Source organism: Heterodontus francisci, chromosome 7, assembly GCF_036365525.1.
Source record: "Heterodontus francisci isolate sHetFra1 chromosome 7, sHetFra1.hap1, whole genome shotgun sequence".
NCBI lineage: Eukaryota > Metazoa > Chordata > Chondrichthyes > Heterodontiformes > Heterodontidae > Heterodontus > Heterodontus francisci.
In genome coordinates this window covers 73,652,100-73,673,149 of record NC_090377.1, presented here as the reverse complement: position 1 = coordinate 73,673,149, position 21,050 = coordinate 73,652,100, and the positions used below count along the sequence as shown (strand labels likewise).

Sequence of the window (21,050 nt, the reverse complement as noted above, 5' to 3'; positions counted from 1 at the left end):
TAGAGACAAGGGGCTGAATTTTCCTGCAGGCTTCAAGACCCCAATGTTGGGGTGAAAAATGGGTCCCTAGTCTGCACTTGTCGGCAGTGGGAACGGCTCAGCGATTTTACTGTAGACGACCTCCTAATTGGCCACCTCTGGGCCTGGCATTCAATTACGGTCGGCAGGCGGGCTCCTGATGCTACTGGCCCAATAGAGGGCCAGCAGATCTGAAGTCTCAGCAGCACCACCAGGAGAAGTGGGCACTGCTGAGGAAGCTCGGAGACCATGGGGCACCTCCAGGTAAGAAAAATAAAAATAAAAAAATCATGGGGCTGAGGGTCAGAGGGGAACTCCTCCGAGAGGATGGTTGGGGCCGTAGGGGCTACCTTCCCTGCCTTCGGCCCCATCTTTGGGCTATGGAACCTGTGGCTCCGATGACCCCTGGGCTGCCATAGGGAGGCTGCATCCATGAAGCTGGCGGCCTCCCTACGCGGAGTGGGAGGGGTGGACTCACCACTGTCAAAATGCTGGAAGCCCCACTTAATAGCCCCTAATTGGGGCCTTAATTAAGTCAGCCACCCAGCTCCTGCCCCCCCTGCTGGTAAACATCCCTGGCATCAAAACGGCAATAGGGAGACCTCCCGACGTGGCTCCCCACTATTTTATCAACTCCCGGCTTCCGTTCTGGCCACCCAGGGGCCGGTAAAATTCAGCCCAATAATTCAGGCCAAAATTAATTGGTGCTTGGAAAAATACAGATTAATAAATTAAGTCCAGCACAAATTTGTTAAAAGCAAATCATCTTTGTCTAACTTGATTTAGTTCTTTGATGGAGTAACGGAGAGGGTTGATGAGGATAATGTGGTTGATGTTGCGTTGGACATGGACTTTCAAACGCATTTTATAAAGTATCATATGATAAACTTGTTAGCAAAACTGAAGCCCATGGGATTAAAGGAGCAGAGGCTGCATGGATACAAAATTCTTTAAGAGGCAGAAGGAAGCAAGTAATGGTGAACAGTTGTTTTTCAAACCGAAGGGGAACAAAGAACAAAGAACAAAGAAAATTACAGCACAGGAACAGGCCCTTCGGCCCTCCAAGCTTACGCCGATCCAAATCCTCTATCTAAACCTGTCGCCTATTATCTAAGGGTCTGTATCTCTTTACTTCCTGCCCATTCATGTATCTGTCTAGATACATGTTAAAAGACGCTATCGTGCCCGCGTCGACCAGCTCCGCTGGCAATGCGTTCCATGCACCCACCACCCTTTGCGTAAAGAACATTCCACGCATATCCCCCCTAAACTTTTCCCCTTTCACTTTGAACTCATGTCCCCTTGTAATTGAAACCCCCACTCTGGGAAAAAGCTTCTTGCTATCCAACCTGTCTATACCTCTCATGATTTTGTACACCTCAATCAGGTCCCCCCTCAACCTCCGTCTTTCTAATGAAAATAATCCTAATCTGCTCAAACTCTCTTCATAGCTAGCGCCCTCCATACCAGGCAACATCCTGGTGAACCTCCTCTGCACCCTCTCCAAAGCATCCACATCCTTTTGGTAATGTGGCGACCAGAACTGCACGCAGTATTCCAAATGTGGCCGAACCAAAGTCCTATACAACTGTAACATGACCTGCCAACTTTTGTACTCAATACCCCGTCCGATGAAGGAAAGCATGCCGTATGCCTTCTTGACCACTCTATTGACCTGCGTTGCCACCTTCAGGGAACAATGGACCTGAACACCCAAATCTCTCTGCACATCAATTTTCCCCAGGACTTTTCCATTTACTGTATAGTTCATTCTTGAATTGGATCTTCCAAAATGCATCACCTCGCATTTGCCCTGATTGAACTCCATCTGCCATTTCTCTGCCCAACCCTCCAGTCTATCTATATTCTGCTGTATTCTCTGACAGTCCCCTTCACTATCTGCTACTCCACCAATCTTAGTGTCGTCTGCAAACTTGCTAATCAGACCTCCTATACTTTCCTCCAAATCATTTATGTATATCACAAACAACAGTGGTCCCAGCACGGATCCCTGTGGAACACCACTGGTCACACGTCTCCATTTTGAGAAACTCCCTTCCACTGCTACTCTCTGTCTCCTGTTGCCCAGCCAGTTCTTTATCCATCTAGCTAGTACACCTTGGACGCCATGCGCCTTCACTTTCTCCATCAGCCTACCATGGGGAACCTTATCAAACGCCTTACTGAAGTCCATGTATATGACATCTACAGCCCTTCCCTCATCAATCAACTTTGTCACTTCCTCAAAGAATTCTATTAAGTTGGTAAGACATGACCTTCCCTGCACAAAAACATGTTGCCTATCACTGATAAGCCCATTTTCTTCCAGATGGGAATAGATCCTATCCCTCAGTATCTTCTCCAGCAGCTTCCCTACCACTGACGTCAGGCTCACCGGTCTATAATTACCTGGATTATCCCTGCTACCCTTCTTAAACAAGGGGACAACATTAGCAATTCTCCAGTCCTCTGGGACCTCACCCGTGTTTAAGGATGTTGCAAAGATATCTGTTAAGGCCCCAACTATTTCCTCTCTCGCTTCCCACAGTAACCTGGGATAGATCCCATCCAGACCTGGGGACTTGTCCACCTTAATGCCTTTTAGAATACCCAACACTTCCTCCCTCCTTATGCCGACTTGACCTAGAGTAATCAAACATCTGTCCCTAACCTCAACATCCGTCATGTCCCTCATGGGAGTATATAGTGCCCCCAGTGGTCAGGGTTCAGCTCTTTTTGCTATACATTAATGACATGGACTTGAGTATACAGACCATACTTTTAAAGTTTGCCAATGGCATGAAACTCAGAAATGTAGTAAACAATGAGGAGGATAGTAAAAGACTTTGGGAGGACATCGACTGGTGAAATGGGCAGACACATGAAATTGATGCAATTTAACACAGAGAAGTGTGAAGTGATCTATTTTGGTAAGAAGAACGGGGAGAGGCATTATAAACTAAACCTAAAGGGGGTGCAGGAACAGAGAGACATGCAGGTGTACGTACACGTCTTTGAATGTGGCAAGACAAGTTGAGAAGGCTGCTAAAGAGTCTTATGGGATCCTGACTTTATAAATAGCAGCATAGAGTACAAAGGCAAGTTATGCTAAACCTTCATAAAACAGAGGTTAGGCTCCAGCTAGAATGGTGCTACGTATGAAAGACTTCAGTTACGTGGAGAGACTAGAGAAACTGGGCTGTTCTTCTTATAGCAGAGAAGGTTAAGATTTGATGGATGTGTTCGAAATCATGAAGGATTTTGTTATGGAGTAGATAAAGGAGAAACTGTTTCCAGTGGCAGAAGGGTCACAGATTGAAAGTAATTGGCAATAGTACCAGAGGTGACATGCGGAAAAAAAGCTTTGCACAGCAAGTTGTTATAATTGGAAATACACTCTGTTTGAAAGGATGATGGAAGCAGATTCAATAATAACTTTCAAAAGAACATTGGATAAATACTTGAAAGTGGAAAATTTGCCAGGGCTCTGGGGAAAGAGCAGGGGGTGGTGGGACTATTTGGATAGCTCTTTCAAAGTGCTAGCAAAGGCATGATGGGTTGAATGGTCTCCTTCTGTGCTGTATCATTCTATGATTCTATGATTTCACAGCTGTGCAGTTGGTTTGTACTGAAAAACAATGAGCATGTGACACTAGTGCCTCAAAGATCTTTTCAATTTGCCCGCTAAACAGGTTTAATCTGAGCAGACAGGAGTTACGCTTTTGAGAGCCACCTCCCCTAATGCAATCAATCACAGAGCAATTGATTTCAGTAGGCAAGGTGGGAAAATAAAAATTAAAGCAAATGTTTAGCCACTGCCAGTGGCCACACCATTTAGGAAATTCAGGGGTGATGGCAGGAAGCACTACTTCACACAAAAGGTAATGGAACTCTCTCCCCTATAAAATGGCTAGGTCAATTAAAATGTCAAAATTTACATTGATAGATTTTTGTTAGGTAACGGTATTAAGGAATATGGAACCAATAATAACCAACTTTATTCAAAAAGGGAGGGAGGCAGAAAGTAGGAAACTATAGACCAGTTAATTCAACATTTGTTGCTGGGAAATTGTTAGAATCCATTATTAAGGAAGTAATAACAGGACATTTAGAAAGTCAAAACACAATCCATCAGAATCAGCATGGTTTTATGAAGGGTAAATCGTGTTTGACTAATTTGCTACAGTTCTTCGAAGATGTAACAAGTAAAGTGGATGTTGGGGATCCTGTGGATGTAGTATCTTTGGACTTCCACAAGGCATTTGATAAGGTGCCGCACAAAAGGTTAATACACAAGGTAAGATCACATGGGGTTGGGGGCAATTTATTAGCTTGGATAGAGGGTTGGGGATAAATGGGTCCTTTTCTGGTTGGCAAGATGTAACTAGCGGGATGCCACAGGGGTCGGTCCTCGGGCCCCAACTATTTACAATCTATATTAATGACTTGGCTGCAGGGATGGAAGGTACTATAGCCAAATTTGTAGATGACATTAAAATATGTGGGATAGATAAAGAATAAAGAAATAAAGAAATAAGAAATTTACAAATGGATATGGATAGGTTAGGAGAATGGGCCAAAATTTGGCAGATGGAGTTTAACGTGGATAAGTGTGAGGTTATTCATTTTGGTCAGAAGAATAGAAAGGCAAATTATTATCTAAATGGAGAGAAACTTCAGAGTGCTTTGGTGCAGAGGGATCTGGGTATCCTCATGCATGAATCGCAGAAAACTAGTATGCAGGTGCAGCAGGTAATAAGGAAGGCAAATGGAATTTTGGCATTTATTGCTAAAGGAATAGAGTATAAAAGTAGGGAAGTGTTGCTGCAATTGTACAAGGCATTAGTGAGACCGCACCTGGAGTATTGCGTACAGTTTTGGTTCCTTTACTTGAGGAGGGATGTAGTTGCATTGGAGGCAGTTCAGAGGAGGTTCACTAGATAGATTTCAGAAATGAGGGGTTTGTCTTATGAAGAGAGATTGAGCAGTATAGGCCTTTACTGTCTAGAGTTTAGAAGAATGAGAGGAGATCTAATTGAGGTATATAAGATGATTAAGGGGATTGACAAAGTAGACGTAGAGAGGATGTTCCTCTGGTGGGGCAATCTAGAACAAGAGGTCATAGTTTTAGGATAAGGGGTAGCAGATTTAAAACAGAGATGAGGTGAAATTACTTCTCTCAAAGGGTCATGAGTCTGTGGAATTCACTACCCCAGAGTGCAGTGGATGCCGGGACATTGAGTAAATTTAAGGAGGAGATAGACAGATTTTTAATTAGTAATGGGTTGAAGGGTTATGGAGAACGGGCAGGAAAGTGGAGTTGAGGCCAAGATGAGATTAGCCATGATAGAATTGAATGGCGGAGCAGGCTCGAGGGGCTGAATTGACTACTCCTGCTCCTAGTTCTTATGTTCTTAAGGTGGGTAAATGCAGTTAAAATGCATATTGAATGGTGGAACAGGCTCGAGGGTCTGAATGGTCTACTCCAGTTTATATGTCCTGCAGGCATAGCAATCCCTGCCTTTCAGCTGAGGTGGCTGACCAAACAGTGGCCCACCCAAATTACTCAAATTGCCTTGATCCCAGGAAGTCAGCTGGGGTCAAGAGCACAGGGATGGGACAGATGTCTGTTGTTGCTCACTAAGGATCCAGCACCATTGCATCAAGGAGGATAATCTGGCTCTAGGAATTCAACAGAAGTATTGCTCTCTGATGCTGGAGTCACATGTCCAGTGGCTGCATGCCTCAGCAGTGGGCCTACGTATGTGTGAGACCAGTGCTAGCCTTTGATGTGGGACGACTTTAAGTGGACGGCCTTAAGAAGCTGTAAGTGAACGTCACCGGAGGATGTGATGTCGTGTCACACAATACCTGACAGAGTGAGACCTGTGTTGGTGTGGCTCCAGTAGTAATCTATATATATGTTCCAGTTATTATAATAAAAACCCATGTTTTCTTTCGATATTACTTTTAGTCCTGTGAGTCTTACAATAGTTCACATACCAAAGGAACAAGTAATGTTACATGGTGGCAACATTTGGGATATATTTGTTCTGAAGACCTCCAAATATTATATGGTGGCAGCGTTTGATTTTTTCTGAATAACACCCCAAGTAAGAACAAAGAACAGCTAATTGCCTACCTGGAGTGGCTAAAGATTCAGGCAGAGAGCAGTTGGCAGGAGGCCCCACAACAGTGCAGCGAGCGAGACTGCAGACAGCCACTCAACATTGTTTAGCACTGATGACATGCAGTAATCATGCAAATTAGTTGGCAGCAGGAGGTTGCTGTGCTGCCCACTTCAGAAGCAATGGCCAGATGTTAATTGCACATTATGATCCCTCTGCCCATTTTTGGGGGCTTTTGAATTTTGCCGCCACTGCTCTTCCTGTTTTTGGAATATGTCAATTTTGTTCGCAAAGCAATAAATTTGACATTTCTTTCAGAACACTAAATCAAAATGTAGTGATCTTTTTGAGTTGATATTTAACATCTGTTCTGACATCCAAATAAAATAAAAACATTCCAGTGTACTATTATAGCAGGCTATGTTGTGAACCCAACCAAGTTATTTTTTGTCTTATTTGCTAACTGTACTTCTGTAATTTTCATGGTTGTATGGCAAGATGTTGAAACTCTGAGTACAGTAGGCAATTTGCCAAGAGATCAGAGCTTTCAACTAATCTGGCAGTGGGTCAAAAAATTTGAAAAGAAGTAGTACGGTCATAACTGCTTGAGTTTTCCTTTTTTTTGCTTTGAGGGCAGGGCCAACTCCATTAGTAAACTTGCGGATCCAACTAAGATACAGCATCTGATGGTTGATGTCTCAGCTTGCATTGCAGCACAAGCAGGAGCTACCCAACGTCTGGGTGCTACAATGGAAGCTCAAACTTCTGTAATGCAAGCTCAGCTTGCTGCCACACATGCTAAGACTGCTACCATCATGGATGCGGATGCCAGTGTTCAAAGTGGCTTGCAGGGTGTCACAACAGTCCAGCAATCTATCCACCAACCAATCACCAGGATTGCTGAGGTGTCACTCCAGGGGAGTGGCAGTGGCTCCACGGAGCATGAACCTGCTGTCCTCTCTCAGAATAGCAGCATTCATTCTCCCACCAGTGCCCTTGCTGTTGCCTGTCAGCCAGCCCAGCCCAGACTGCGACCACCAAGATGGTACAGTCCAAAGCCAGGCCCAGAGCTGCTCGAAGTCATCCTCCAAATCCATCTGCAGCCTCCCCTGCTGAAAGTCAGCATCCTGCAGCCACTGGGTAGGAGCACTCAAATAGGCAAAGACATATGGAAGACAGACACGGAGGGAAGTCACAAGGGTGATTAGTTGATGTTTGTAAATAATATGGCATGGTTTGATTTATAACTTGGGTTTGGAACGTTTATTTTGTTCTAGCTTTTATTTTTGCATTGTGGCCATGTGGACATCGTGATGGTGAGTAGCAGAGGGAAGTTAAGGTGTGGGACAGTTGGGGAATTGGAATTGGAGTTGCATTTACTGGAATTGCAGTCAGATGAGTCGTTCAAGGATGGCCTGGGCAGAAACGGGCTGTGTTGGTTGCCTCCTCCCTTTGCCTTCCTCCTCCCACTGCTCTTTAGCTTCTCGCCGTATAGCTAGTGGGCAAGGGCTGGGACTTCATTATGGCGAAGTTGTGCTGCATGTAGCAGACCACCACAAATCTTGGCACATGCTCTGCCGAGTACTGCAAGGCTCCCCCAGAGCAGTCTAGGCAGCAGAAGCATTGTTTCAGCGTGCCAATGGTCTGCGGTATCACATTTCGTGTGGCAGTCTGGCTTCCACTGTATGCAAACTGCACATGTGTACGTATGTTGTGCAATGGAGTCATGAGCCATGTGGTCAGCAGATGGCTCTTGACATTTAGAAACCACCCTTTGGTTTGTTGTGGTGGCTCAAATGCAGATGGCACAGCGGACTGCCGCAGAACGAAGGCGTCATGACTGTTGCCAGGAGATCGGGCAGTGACCTGCATGATATGCTGCGTATGGTCATACACCAGCTGCACATTGAGGGAATGGAATCCCTTTCAATTGCAGTACATCTCAGAGTTGACATGCGTCACCTGTAAAGTGGCGTGCCTGCAGTCAATGGTATCTTGCACCATGGGGAAGCCTGCAATCCTAGCAAAGTTCTGTGCTTGCTCCGCCTGCTTCTCTCTGGAAATGTATTCAGCTCTTTTGGAATACCTCCCTTATGCAACAGTGGACAGCAAACTGAAGATGTTGCAAATATCGCCTGCTCCAGCATGGAAAGTGCCTGACACATAAGATTTCATGGCTGTAATCACCTTCACATCCACTGGCAATGCTGTTCTCACCCTGCTCTGAGGTTGCAATTGTGGCAATAGCAGGTGGCAGATTTCAACGAGGACATCCTTACTGAAGTGCAGACATCTGCCACACTTATTTTTGCTGATGTTTAGCTTGGGTAAATTGCTCCCTGAACATCCTGGGCAGATATGATCTCCTGCTGAGATTCTTACCCCTGCATCTCCTCCTCCCTCTTCCAATAGTTTGTACTGCTCTGTGCACCCTCTGTTCATTTTCCCTGCCATGCTGTAGTCCAAGAAGAATGCATGTCACTGCACCCATGTGCAGAATCCTTGAAGTCAGGACAAAGTCCTTCAACATGTGTCCCACCACTCCCTGTATACTTTAGCAACTTTACAGAACTGTAGAAACCACCAAACACTTCTACAATCGCAACAACAGTCAGTAGAATCAATCAGCAACTGAACTATAATTATTTGATGATCCCTTTAAATAGCACTGTGAGGGCTCATTGCTGCTGCAGAACATGTGTTCAGCTGTGTGTGTTTAGAGATGTGTGTTTGGAGATGGCATTAGCTGGAGCGTTGAGCTCCAAAATGGCAGAGCTGGTGTCAAATCAGCATGCTGATTGGTGTCACAACCTGCCTTCTCTAAATACTTCCAGTGAACGCTTCCCGACACCTTCGCCAAAATGGCATCTGCCGTATCTCGCATGAGAAGTAAACAGCATGTTGCGGATGCCATTTTGGAGCCAAAATGACACTCATAGTGCCGGAAAGCTGGGTGTTAAGGAGCTGAATTTTGTGGCCAGTCTATTTGAAGAAAACACTCCCTTTACCTGTTGGTTGGCTGTTTCTGACACTTTAACATCCAAAGATCCAGCAAGTACAGCATACCAACTTGTCCCAATGTCTCCTTGTCGAAACACTATGAAGCAAACATAGAAAAACACACTGTAAAACATGGTATGGAATTGTTCTCACTACCACTTTACTAACCAATAGGCCTGCACAGAAACACTTAGAAGACATTTCATGCACCAATATTTTACTCCATGGTTCTGGTCAGTCCTTTTGCTAATCACCGAATGGCTAATTCATAGAACCAAAGAGGCTTACAGTACAGGAGGAGGCTCCTCTGCCCAGCATGCTCTGCTGCTCTTTGCTAGCACAGTCCAAAAATAATCTAACTGCTCTGCACTCACCCATAACCCTGTATATATTCCTTTGCTTGAAATATTTATTGACTCTCCCCTTTCCCTTAAAAGTTGAAAATCAGAAACAATTCTTAATTTGTATGAATTGCTGCAGAATGTTCAAAAACATTAAAAAGGTAAAACTTTATACATCCTAACCCCAGGAGGTACTTTACATATAAACAAAACTAGAAGCATACATGCCACACTAGAAAACTAGGAAAAGCTGTCCAATGGTTTCAAAATAGCTGGCACTGCCTAAAAAGTGAAAACTTCAAGAACAAGCTTGACTATAACCATATAACATGTGTAATAAAAGTGGATACACATACTTTCTAACTTAGACTGTCGGTATTGATAACATTCAAGGGAAAAAAACTACATGGAAGCATAAAGGAGAAAATTCAACTGTTGATGGTACAAAATTGAGGCTACATTTCAAGAGAGATTTGGAGGGCAATGTTCTTCAGAGCATTTAGAATTTGTAGTCTAAAAGTGACAATACAGATAATTTTAAGGACTTTCTTAGTTCATAATTGGTACTCTTTTAACCTTAAAAAGATTTTGAGTAGAGAAAATACTTTAAGAATTGTGCATTTAAAATCATCCTAAACATCTTCAAAATAAGCATATATAATGTTTTTTTAAATTACATAGCTGAAGTGAAATATTTTAGTTTGCAGTATTCAATGAGTGTGCCTTTTCTGTCAAAGATCAAGAAAATGTTGGTGAACTTATCAAGTAAAGAAGAACACGGACAATATTTATACAAAGCATATATAATATACTTAAAAAATATATTTTTATTTACATTTTTTTCACCATTTGTAGACGATTCACCATCATGCACCATTCTTCAGGATGGAGAGCAGGATGGAATATGGGACAAGATTTATGCAATTACAATCAATGTCATTCTGAAGCTGAATGGAGGGAAGTATTTTTTAAACAGGCTGACATGGATGATATGATTTCTTCTCTTGAAACGGATAATCAGCTGTGATGTTGAGCATTGTCTAAGTAGCTGACAGATTGTAATTGATGGGGCGTTAATTTCAGAGGGGTATTCGTAAATAGAGGCATAGAGTCATAATGGCACAGAAGGAGGCCATTTGGTCCAACAAGCTCTGTACAGCAATCCAGTCACTCCCATTGCCCCGCTCTATCCCTGTAGCCCTGCAAATTTATTTCCCTCAAATGCACATCCAATTGCCTTTTGAAATCATTCATCATCTCCGCTTCCACCATACTCATAGGCAACGAGTTTCAGGTCATTACCAATCACTGCATAAAAAAATTATTTGTCACATCCCCCCTATATCTCTTGCCCAATACCTTCTATCTGTGTCCCCTGGTCCTTGTACCATCAGCTAATGGGAACAGCTTTTGTCTACTTATCTAAACCTGTCATAATCTTGTCCACCTCTTTTAAATTCCCGCTCAACCTCCTTTGCTCCAAGGAGAACAACCCCAGCTTCTCCAACCTAACCTTGTAGCTAAAATCTCTCATCCCTGGAACCATTCTGGTAAATCTTTTCTGCACCCTCTCATGGACCCACACATCCTTACCAAAATGTGGTGACCAGAACTGGACACAATACTCCACTTGTGGCCTAACAGAGCTTTGTAAAGGTTCAGTGTAACATTCCTGCTTTTGTACTCAATGCCTCTATTCATAAAGCCCAAGATCCCATATGCTCTGCTAACTACTCTTAATATGTCCTGCCACCTTCAAAGATCTATGCATATGAACCCCCAGGCCGCTCTGTCCCTGAACCTTGGTGAAACAGCTGGAAAGTGCCCAGTCTACCTCAGATTACCCTGGAAGGGTAATGTATCCCAAAACGTTGAGCAACAGGTGAAGCTAGCTGTTTCACGCTGCTACTAGGCAGTAGCAACACGTGCGGCATTCGCCACATAACAGGATGCTGCCGTCAAGCCAAAAAGATGTTCTGCCTATCATACAAATGAGTAATGTGATATATGAATTTCAATGCCAGTGTGATACTAGGTATATAGGCCGTACATCCCAAAGACTGGCAGATCATATCAAACAGCATGTCCCTTCCGCTGTTCGCAACAAGCAAGGTAGAGGCCGTACCCAACCAGCCCATGCTTGCAAAACTCAAAACACAGTGTCCAACATTAGATGTGATTCAGCGTTTGGACAACATTTGCTAAATAATCCACACTGTGCTACGAATTAAACTGACAACCTATTTAAAATTGTTAGTCGGGCTTGCAATGTTGCGCATTTGCGGGTACCGGAAGCTACATATATTAAGACACAGGGCCCTGTTCTTTGCAGACAGAAAGAACATGTACACACATTGCATCTGTTTCGGCCAAACAAAATAAATGACAGCCATTCGCTGGTTCATTCCTCAGGGCAATGCCTTGACCAATCAGAGTCAAGCTGCCTGGTTTAAATTTCAAACAAAGCTGGCAATTAACTGTCAGTCACCAGAAACTGGTGCATTCTCCATGGCAAAGCTTCTACCAATCAGAGTCCACTTGCCAACCAATCAGCACTCTCTTCTCATACAGTATACATTTGTTGCTTTCCCTTACTTGTGTATTCTTGTGTATTGGCCTGATGAGTGCAAGATGAAAAGTTTTGACAAAAGGTCTCTGTTTTCAGCAATGACTCAAGTTCTGTACTACCAAATGACTATATATTAAAAGTACTTAGCTGAACATGGAGTTGGGAGGATCAGGAGTGTTCCCCTTAAAATCACAGGCCGCTACTAGCCACCGCTCCTTCTCCCTTCACTCCACAACCTCAGTGCACCGAATTGTGACCTTGACCACACAGACTCCAGCCGTCACCCCCCCCCACCCCCCCCGATCATAGCCACAATCACCTCCCCAAATCCCAGCCACTGCTGCCCTTACACTTGATTAACCCCTCAACCCCCACCCCTTTAAGGACTTCCCCAAGGACCATGCAGGTGACACAGCAGCACTATCTTCAAGGCCTTCTCTCTGACAAGTTGCCTGGAGATACACATTGGGCTGGATTTTATCTTACGCGGATGGCCATTGTGTCCAGAGTTTGCCTGCTTGATGACAAGGAGGCTCCACGCCCAATATTAGTTATGCCTTAAGTCTATTCATTCAGATGCAGGGACCATTCAGTCTGCTGCCTGCACTCCTGTTTTTGGGTGTGAATGAACTTATAAGCCCAAATTTGTTTGCTTTTCGAAAGTAACATTAAAATGTACTAACTGAATCATGTACTGAGAGCTGGACTAAATCCTTGTGCCATTCAACCCCATTCAAATTCATCTGTCTGATACAAGCTTTTTGCTTTGAATGAGCTTCAAGCTGTGATACTGCTGGGAACATAATAGTTCTCACAAGACTCTTGCTTATTTTTAGTCAATGTATTAGAGGTCAACTTAATATAAACATCAGGAAAAATATAGAATCCATGTATTCTATTCAGAGGTGCCATGACAGATAAACATATTGGGGCATGACATTATGACTACAGTGACTTTTTAGCATTCTGAATCTGCCTAAAGGTACGAAATCATTACTACTGGTATTTTCAAAAAAAAATCTCAAAACCAATTAGCACTGATTCATTGATATCCAATATGTAATTTTCTCAGTAATTACATTTTGAACCATTTTAAAATGCAAGCCACGTCAGATGTTTGAAACTACTCAAAAATATAATAATTATGAAAATGATTGTAGATTGCATACCTGTTGCATTGTTTATTGACCACAGGTCAGCCCTTGTTTCTGGCTGTCAGTTTTTTTTAAATGATTAATTTGTGTAACAATAGAGCCCCTCAAAATGATCTGCAATCAATACAGATGTATCTAGAGGAACAAGTGGTCCGAGTTAATTATTACAACATATGGCAACATTTGATGACACAGGGAGAAAAAATCAGAAACTGAACCCATGGACTGAATTCCGTTTGTAGCACAAGAGCCAACGAGCAAGCATATTAAAAATTTGTGCAATAATTTTAAAGCAATATACACGTCAAGCGCCAATCCAGACACTAACCTGGATTTTCCAGACAATTTGTGCATCTATGGCAGACACTATTATTCTAGCACAGATATTCCAGGAAATATTGGGGTAGATTTTGCTGGCAAAATAATGGTAAGTTTAATGTGCATGCTGTTAATAGTGTGTAAAACATTCAGCAATTAAAAAGAATAAGCAAAAGAAGACATTGTCACCATTGTAGCAGGGTGATTGAGGGTCGGTGTGCCAGCCATAGCATGCAGAAGGACTTGTTCCCTGAATGAAGGTATGGCCCTTTAAGAAACTTCATCCCTAAAAGGAAGGATATGGCCCCTTCAAAAATCTTAACTTTAAAGGCTAATTGCAACCGGAGGGGGGACTTTGCCCAGCCAGCTGAGCAGAAAAGGGTGAGGTTCATGAGAAGTAAAACAAAGGCAGGGAGTTGGAGGAGAAAGATAAGCTATGGGGAGGACACAGAGAGGCTGCAAAGAGATATAGACAGGTTAAGTGAGTGGGCAACAAGATGACAGATGGAGTATAACATAGTGAAGTGTGAAGTTATGCACTTTGTTCGTAAGAATAGAAAAGCAGAATATTTTTAAAAAGGTGTGAAACATGTAAGTGTCGATGTTCAAAGAGACTTGGGTGTGCTTGTACAAGGAACACAGAAAGTTAACATGCAGGTACAACAAGCAATTAGGAAGGCAAATGGCACGTTGGCTTTTATTGCAAGGGGATTGGAGTACAGGAATAAGGAAGTATTGCTACACTTGTACAGGGTTTTGGTGAGACCACATCTGGAGTTCTGAATGCAGTTCTGGTCTCCATACATAAGAAAGGATATACTTGAATGGAGGCAGTGCAGCGAAGGTTCACTAGATTGAATCCCTGGGATGAGGGGGTTGTCCTGTGATGAGAAACTAAGTAAATTGGGCCTATATTCTCTGGAGTTTAGAAAAATGAGAGGTGATCTCATTCTAAAGGGGCTGGATAGGGTCGACACAGAGATTATTTCCGCTGATCGGGGAATCTAAAACAGGGGAGCACAGTCTCAGGATAAGGACTGAGATGAGGAGAAATTATTTCACTCAAAGGATTGTCAATCTTTGGAATGCTCTACCCCAGACAGTTGTGGATGTTTCATCGTTGAATACATTTAAGGCTGGGAATCAAGGGATATGACAAGTGGGCAGGAAAGTGGTGTTGAATCCTAGGATCAGCCATGATCGTACTGAATGGCGGAGCAGGCTCGATGGGACAAATGGTTTACTCCTGCTCCTATTTCTTGTGCTCTCGGACTACTGTGTGTAGGAGAAAGGAAGCTCTGAGTTGGTTATGCTGTGTAACACTTTTTATTGTTTGTGAATTGTTGTATTGGCCCTTGAGTAGTTATTAATGAGTGAATAGAATGGTAGGTCTGTGAAATGTACAAACATTCTTACTCAAAGGCTGTATCCCCAAATTATTTTCTGGAATAAATCTAATTTGTATTTCATAGTGTCAAAACAGCTTTGCATCCTGAAAATTACTGCCTTTCCAATACTAACAGGAGTATGGATGGCAACATTGGAACAAAAATACTGCCAAGATAGATTAAAATACCTCTAGGAACAGTTCATTAGCTGGTGCAGTGAGATTCCACAGCTTCATTTGTTCACCTTCCAGGCCTCGAGGTTGTGTTTCACGTCAGGACCATAAAACACATCATCAACAGATATTATGACATGATTTATCAGTCCTAAATTGTAACTGTGTAATTAATTCACATTTACGGTGCAAATCCAGCAATTTTATGACATGTAATTTACTTCAATGGAGAGGCTTACATCAAGGGTGCAATGTGTTTGGTTTTGGTGAGGTTAATGGCGGAGCGGTGCACATCATCCAGAAATTTATGGAGAAACGAAACTCTTCTTTGCCACACATTGCTATATTTTATACAAACTATTAATAGCAAGCACTGTGAAAACAGCATTGGGCTGGATTTTAAGGAGGCCTCGACGTCAGGATCCGTGGCGGGGAGCGGGGAGGCCTGAAGATGTCCTGGATGAGGCCCGTCACGCACCCCGACGCTGGCAGGGCCCAGCCTGATATTACCGGCGGCGGCGAGGCCTCGTGCCCCCCCCCCACCCCCGCCCCGCCCCGCCGCTCGACAACGGGACTCTTAAATATCTAAATAAATTAAAATAAATGAAATAATTACTCTCATGTCGCCTCCAGATGTCCCGCCGCAATCTTCGGCCCAGCACTCCCGCGTCTTCAGATCCCCATCCAGGGAAACAAGGCGCAATACTTGTAGTGATGGTGGGGGGGAAGGTAAGTTTCTCAGTGCGGGAGAGGTGGGGGAAACAGGGTCAAATTAGCGTCATGGGTGTAGGGGATGGTGGGAAGGGTTGAGGTTGAAAGTTGGTGCAGTTTGGGGGGGGGGTGGTCAGATGGTAAAGGTACATGTTTGGGGGGGAGGGCAAATAATTAATGTCATTGTTATTGGGTGGTGGTGGGAGAGGGGCAAAACAGTTGTATTTATTTATTTTAATTCCATTTCCCTTTAAATATTTAAATAGCCTGGTCGGGCTGACAGCCCTTTAAAAATGGTGTCAGTGCCTGCACACAGGCAGCTGCGCATTGCCGGGGACTGACAGCCCGCCCCTCCATGTGATCGGTGCGCGGTGGGAGGTGGGGGGGGAGGTGCAGCCCACCCAGCAATTTAAATGAGCTGTCGCGCTTAGTACCATGGTGGCTCCGCGACATGCGGCCCGCATGGGCGGGCTGCCGTTTTTTTCACCTGTCACCGAAATTGGCAGCGAGCACATAAAATTCAGCCCATTATTTTTCCACCAATTTCTGGGCCATAAATTTTCTCTTGTCATTTTGGCCAAAACAAATAACTTCAGGACACAGTGGAAATTGAATCTGATATTTTCTTAATGTCTTGTAACTCTGGCAACTCAGGAAGAGCAGAAACAGCTTTTTCTCATCTGGCTTATGTTTCTCCAAGTTAAAACTGCATTTAAGTTCCAATGGAAATCGATTGAGGATACTGTTACACCAATGTGTTTTGTTGAATGATAATTTTCTATAATCCACTGACTGGAGATCTGAATTTGTATTTTTTTAAAAAGAGATTTTTAAAAAGACATTTAAAAAAAGATGACTTTGATAGCAGCTTAAATTGGCTACCTAATTTGCAGCACTGTATCCTACACTGCAATGCTTGTGAGGAGGGAGACAAAATGTTTGCTAATTACCCAGCAAGAACCAAGACCCAGGAAGTTTAAATGAACCATCTGTTCTTTTCAGCAAGCAGAGAAATACTGCTAACTGCTATGTTTGAATTCCTGAGTGACTGTCATGTGACAAGCTCCTCCCCATCTGTGGTTTTTAAGCTGGTGTTTTCACTGCAGCAGAGAAGCACCTGGACTCTGACATGAGCAGACCCTAAGTGGAGGTCTCTCTCTCTCGCTCTCCATTCCAGCTTTCAAATCCTGCCTGTTGACTGATCACCTTTGCATACTCCGGCTACAATCAGAAACCCGGTTGGAGGAAATCATCCACATCGCTATCTCCAAGGGACTCATCGAACCAGTCATCTAACCTCTTCAAACTAAAAGCCTCAGGACCACTGAATTCGGATAGGGCAGCACAGTGGCGCAGTGGTTAGCACCGCAGCCTCACAGCTCCAGTGACCCGGGTTCAATTCCGGGTACTGCCTGTGTGGAGTTTGCAAGTTCTCCCTGTGTCTGCGTGGGTTTCCTCCGGGTGCTCCGGTTTCCTCCCACATGCCAAAGACTTGCAGATTGATAGGTAAATTGGCCATTAGCAATTGCCCCTAGTATAGGTAGGTGGTAGGGAAATATAGGGACAGGTGGGGATGTGGTAGGAATATGGAATTAGTGTAGTGTAAATGGGTGGGTGGTTGATGGTCGGCACAGACTTGGTGGGCCGAAGGGCCTGTTTCAGTGCTGTATCTCTAAACTAAACTAAACTAAGAAGCCAGCTGAATCACCAAACTCCACAGACGGTGTACCTTTGTATGGACTCTAACTCAACCAATCTACCTTTCCCCACTCTGTAACCTATTTGTGTGCGTGTAAACCTCTGGTGTGTGTGAGAGTGAAAGTTGGTGCGTTATTTATTATTTTATTAGTTCAGTTTAGATACAATAAAGTTAACCTCTTTCTTTGTTAACTCAAGAAAACCTGTCCAATTGGTTCTAGTTATGATCATAGCAAGTAAGTAATCAAACATCTACTGAACTGATCAGTACATCCACTTTAAGAAATAATTGGTCTAACAAGGAGAGGGAAAAGAGGGAAACCCTTCAACCACTCCTCACTTGACCGTAACAATATAATTTATGAATGTGTAGTCCTGGCTCAAGACTTTTGTCTGCCAGGGACATATATCAGGAAATTGCATACAGAGAACACATGAATTCTGACAATGTGCTTACAGTGGATGAAGGTCCTTGGCAAGAATGTGTAATTGTAAATTTTACCATGAAAACATCTCGGAGAGCAATATAAAATGTAAAAGTATTATAAATTAAATAAAGCAAAAATCCTGTAAAATTAAGTAAAATAATGTCATTGAGTTCTGAATGAAAAATCAAAATCATATATAAAAAGAAATTCCACATGGACTTTAACTGGCATCTAATGTCTTTCTCCTGCCACTGGATGGAATATACGTTAATTTAGTTGATCCTTGAAACTGGTATCTTAAATAAAAAACAAGAGCTCACATAAACTCCACATGTATTTGTGGTAATTTAAAAAATAACTTCAGTCAATTTTTAAGCAAAATATAGTCATAATAATATCAATGAATTCACTTACATGTCACACCTTTCTCCAGATTCTCGTAGTACCCACACAAACAGATCTGGTACAAGAGGCTGGGATGAAATTTCTCAAATGCCTTCACTTCTTTTAGCCGGGTAAATATAATATCAACATCTTCAGTAGAACGCTCAGCAGGTCTGGGAAGAAGAAATTATTTGTGCTGTTTGATCAGTGAATCAAATAGAAATATAAAATGAGTTTCTATCAATTATTTTTCAACAAAGCTGATTAAGATTTTAGTAAATTATGATTAGTAATCAGACTATGTTTCTCCACTCATTTGCATAAAGCACAAATTTCTACCTGTGTCAATTATGAAAATTGTTATTGTCTTCTTCTCTGGCCACAGTACTAATATCAAATCCAAAATTAATAAGTATGAAATTTACTATCAGCCATCTAGTTTCAAATATATGTCATATTGAATCTTACTAACAAACCAGGTTTTCTCAGGGCAAAGATAGGAACAAATATTTAAAAGTACCATTTTTCTTATTAGTGTCTCTCCACACACCTCTTCAGTTATCTAGCAGAACAATGCAGGAGATGCAGAAAAATTCATGCACAACAATTCTGAGGACTTCTAATTCCATCTCTGTTCCATACAGCCTGACCTTTCAAACCAGCAAAAACTGACAGCCTTAAAATAATAAACAAATTAAAAACAACCATATAAACCCGATGAAAACTAGTAATATATACAGTGGTTATAATGGGGGGCTTTAATTATCCCAACATAAACTGGGATAGTAGTAGTGTGAAGGGCAGAGAGGGGCAAGAGTTCCTAGCGTGTGTTCAGGAAAATTTTCTACAGAAGCATGTTTCCAGTCCAACAAGAAAAGAGACACTGTTAGAGCTGATTCTTGGGAATTAAGTGGGCCAAGTGGATCAAGTGTCTGAAGGAAGAACATTTAGGGAACAGTGATCATTGTATCATAAGGTTTAGGTTGGCTATGGAAAAGGACAAGGAACAATCCAAAGTAAGAATAATTAACTGGGGGAAAGCCAACTTCAATGGGGTAAGAACGGATCTGACCCAGATAAATTGGAATCAAAGGTTGGCAGGCAAATGGTAACTGAACAATGGGCTGCCTTTAGAGATAGTTTGGGCACAGTCAAGGTATATTCCCATGCAGGGGAAAGGTAGGGCAAACAAATCCATAGCTCCCTGGATGACAAAAAAGATAGAGATTAAGATGAAGAAGAAGAAGTGTGCTTATGACAGATGTCAGGTGGATAATATAACCAAGAACCAGAATGAATATAGAAGATTCAGAGGGGGAGTGAAAAAGCAAATAAGAGAAGCAAAGGGAGAACATGAAAAGAGACTGGCAACTAACATAAAATGGAATCTCAAAGTCTTCTGTAGGCATATAAATAGAAAAAGGGTGGTAAAAGGAGGAGTTGGGCCAATTAGGGATCAAAAAGGTGATTTACACATGAAGGCAGGGGACATGACTGATGCCTTAAATGAATACTTTTCATCTGTCTTTACCGAGGAAGAAGATGCTGCACAGGTCATGGTGAAAGAGGAGGCAGTTCAGACACTTGAAGGATTTAAAATTGATAAGGAGGAGGTATTGGATAGGCATCTGTACTTAAAGTTGATAAGGCACCAGGACTGGATGAGATGCATCCAAAGATACTGAGGGAAGTAAGAGTGAAAGTTGCGGAGGCACTGGCCATAATTTTCCAATCTTCCTTAGACTCAAGGCTGGTGCAAGAGGACTGGAGAAATGCAAATGTAACACCCTTGTTCAAAAAAGGTGTACAGGAAGTTTTGTTAAACTTGTATAAAACACTGGTTCGGCCTCAACTGCAGTATTGCATCCAGTTCTGGGCACTGCACTTTAGGAAGGATATGAAAGCGTTAGAGAGCGTGCATAAAAGATTCACGAGAATGGTTCCAGGGATGAAGAACTTCAGTTACGTAGATAGATTGGAGAAGTTAGGACTGTTTACCTTGAAGAGAAGGTTGAAAGGAGATTTGATAGACATATTGAAAATCATGAGGGATCTGGACGGAGTAGATAAGGAGAAACTGTTCCCATCAGTGGAATGATCGAGAACCAGAGGGCACAGATTTGTGGTAACTGGCAAAAGACGCATTGGTGACATAAGGAAAGCTTTTTCACGCAGCGAGTGGTTAGGATCTGGAATGCACTGCCTGTGATTGTGGTGGACGCAGGTTCAATCAAGGCATTCAAGAGGGAATTGGATTATTATCTGAAAAGGAAGAATATGCAGGGCTAGGGGAGAAGGCGGGGAGTGGCACTAGGTAGACTGCTCTTTCAGAGAGGTCAGGGCAGCCCTTGATATTGGGCCTCAGACCTCATTAACATCAAGCCCTCCAGCAATCACTGAAACAAGACTGGGCCGCTGTTAGTGCTGCAGAGGCCCATGGGTGAATGATGGCTGAGGGAAGGGGTGGCCGTGGACAAAGATCTGACATCAGAGAGAGATCGCCGACCTCAAGGGGACCAATTAATAGGTGGGGGGGTATTGGTCACTGCTGGGTATTGGCAGTGATTGATGGGGAGGGGCATCGCCAGCAGCAACTGACAGAGGCCCGCATTTTTTATTGTGGAGTACTCCAACTGGTTCAACATTTAGCTACGTATTGGGGCCTTCGTGTTGGTTAGCACCACGTTGTGCTGTGCAAGTTCAGCATCTGGTAAGGGGAGTTTTGCAGTGGTCAAAAATT

General features: G+C 43.0%; 1 protein-coding gene across 2 annotated transcripts in view; it reads right to left on the bottom strand.

Annotated features, from left to right (window-relative positions):
* The window catches only part of rapgef4a (Rap guanine nucleotide exchange factor 4a), a 420,421-nt gene that overhangs the window by 343,800 nt on the left and 55,571 nt on the right, over window positions 1-21,050 (bottom strand). For both annotated transcript variants that reach the window (XM_068035423.1, XM_068035424.1), the window contains exons 2-3: window positions 18,341-18,483; window positions 9,155-9,243 (exon numbers count right to left, since the gene is read on the bottom strand). In XM_068035423.1, the coding sequence (XP_067891524.1) occupies window positions 9,155-9,243; window positions 18,341-18,483 (232 nt within the window). The remainder of the gene's footprint in view (window positions 1-9,154; window positions 9,244-18,340; window positions 18,484-21,050) is intronic.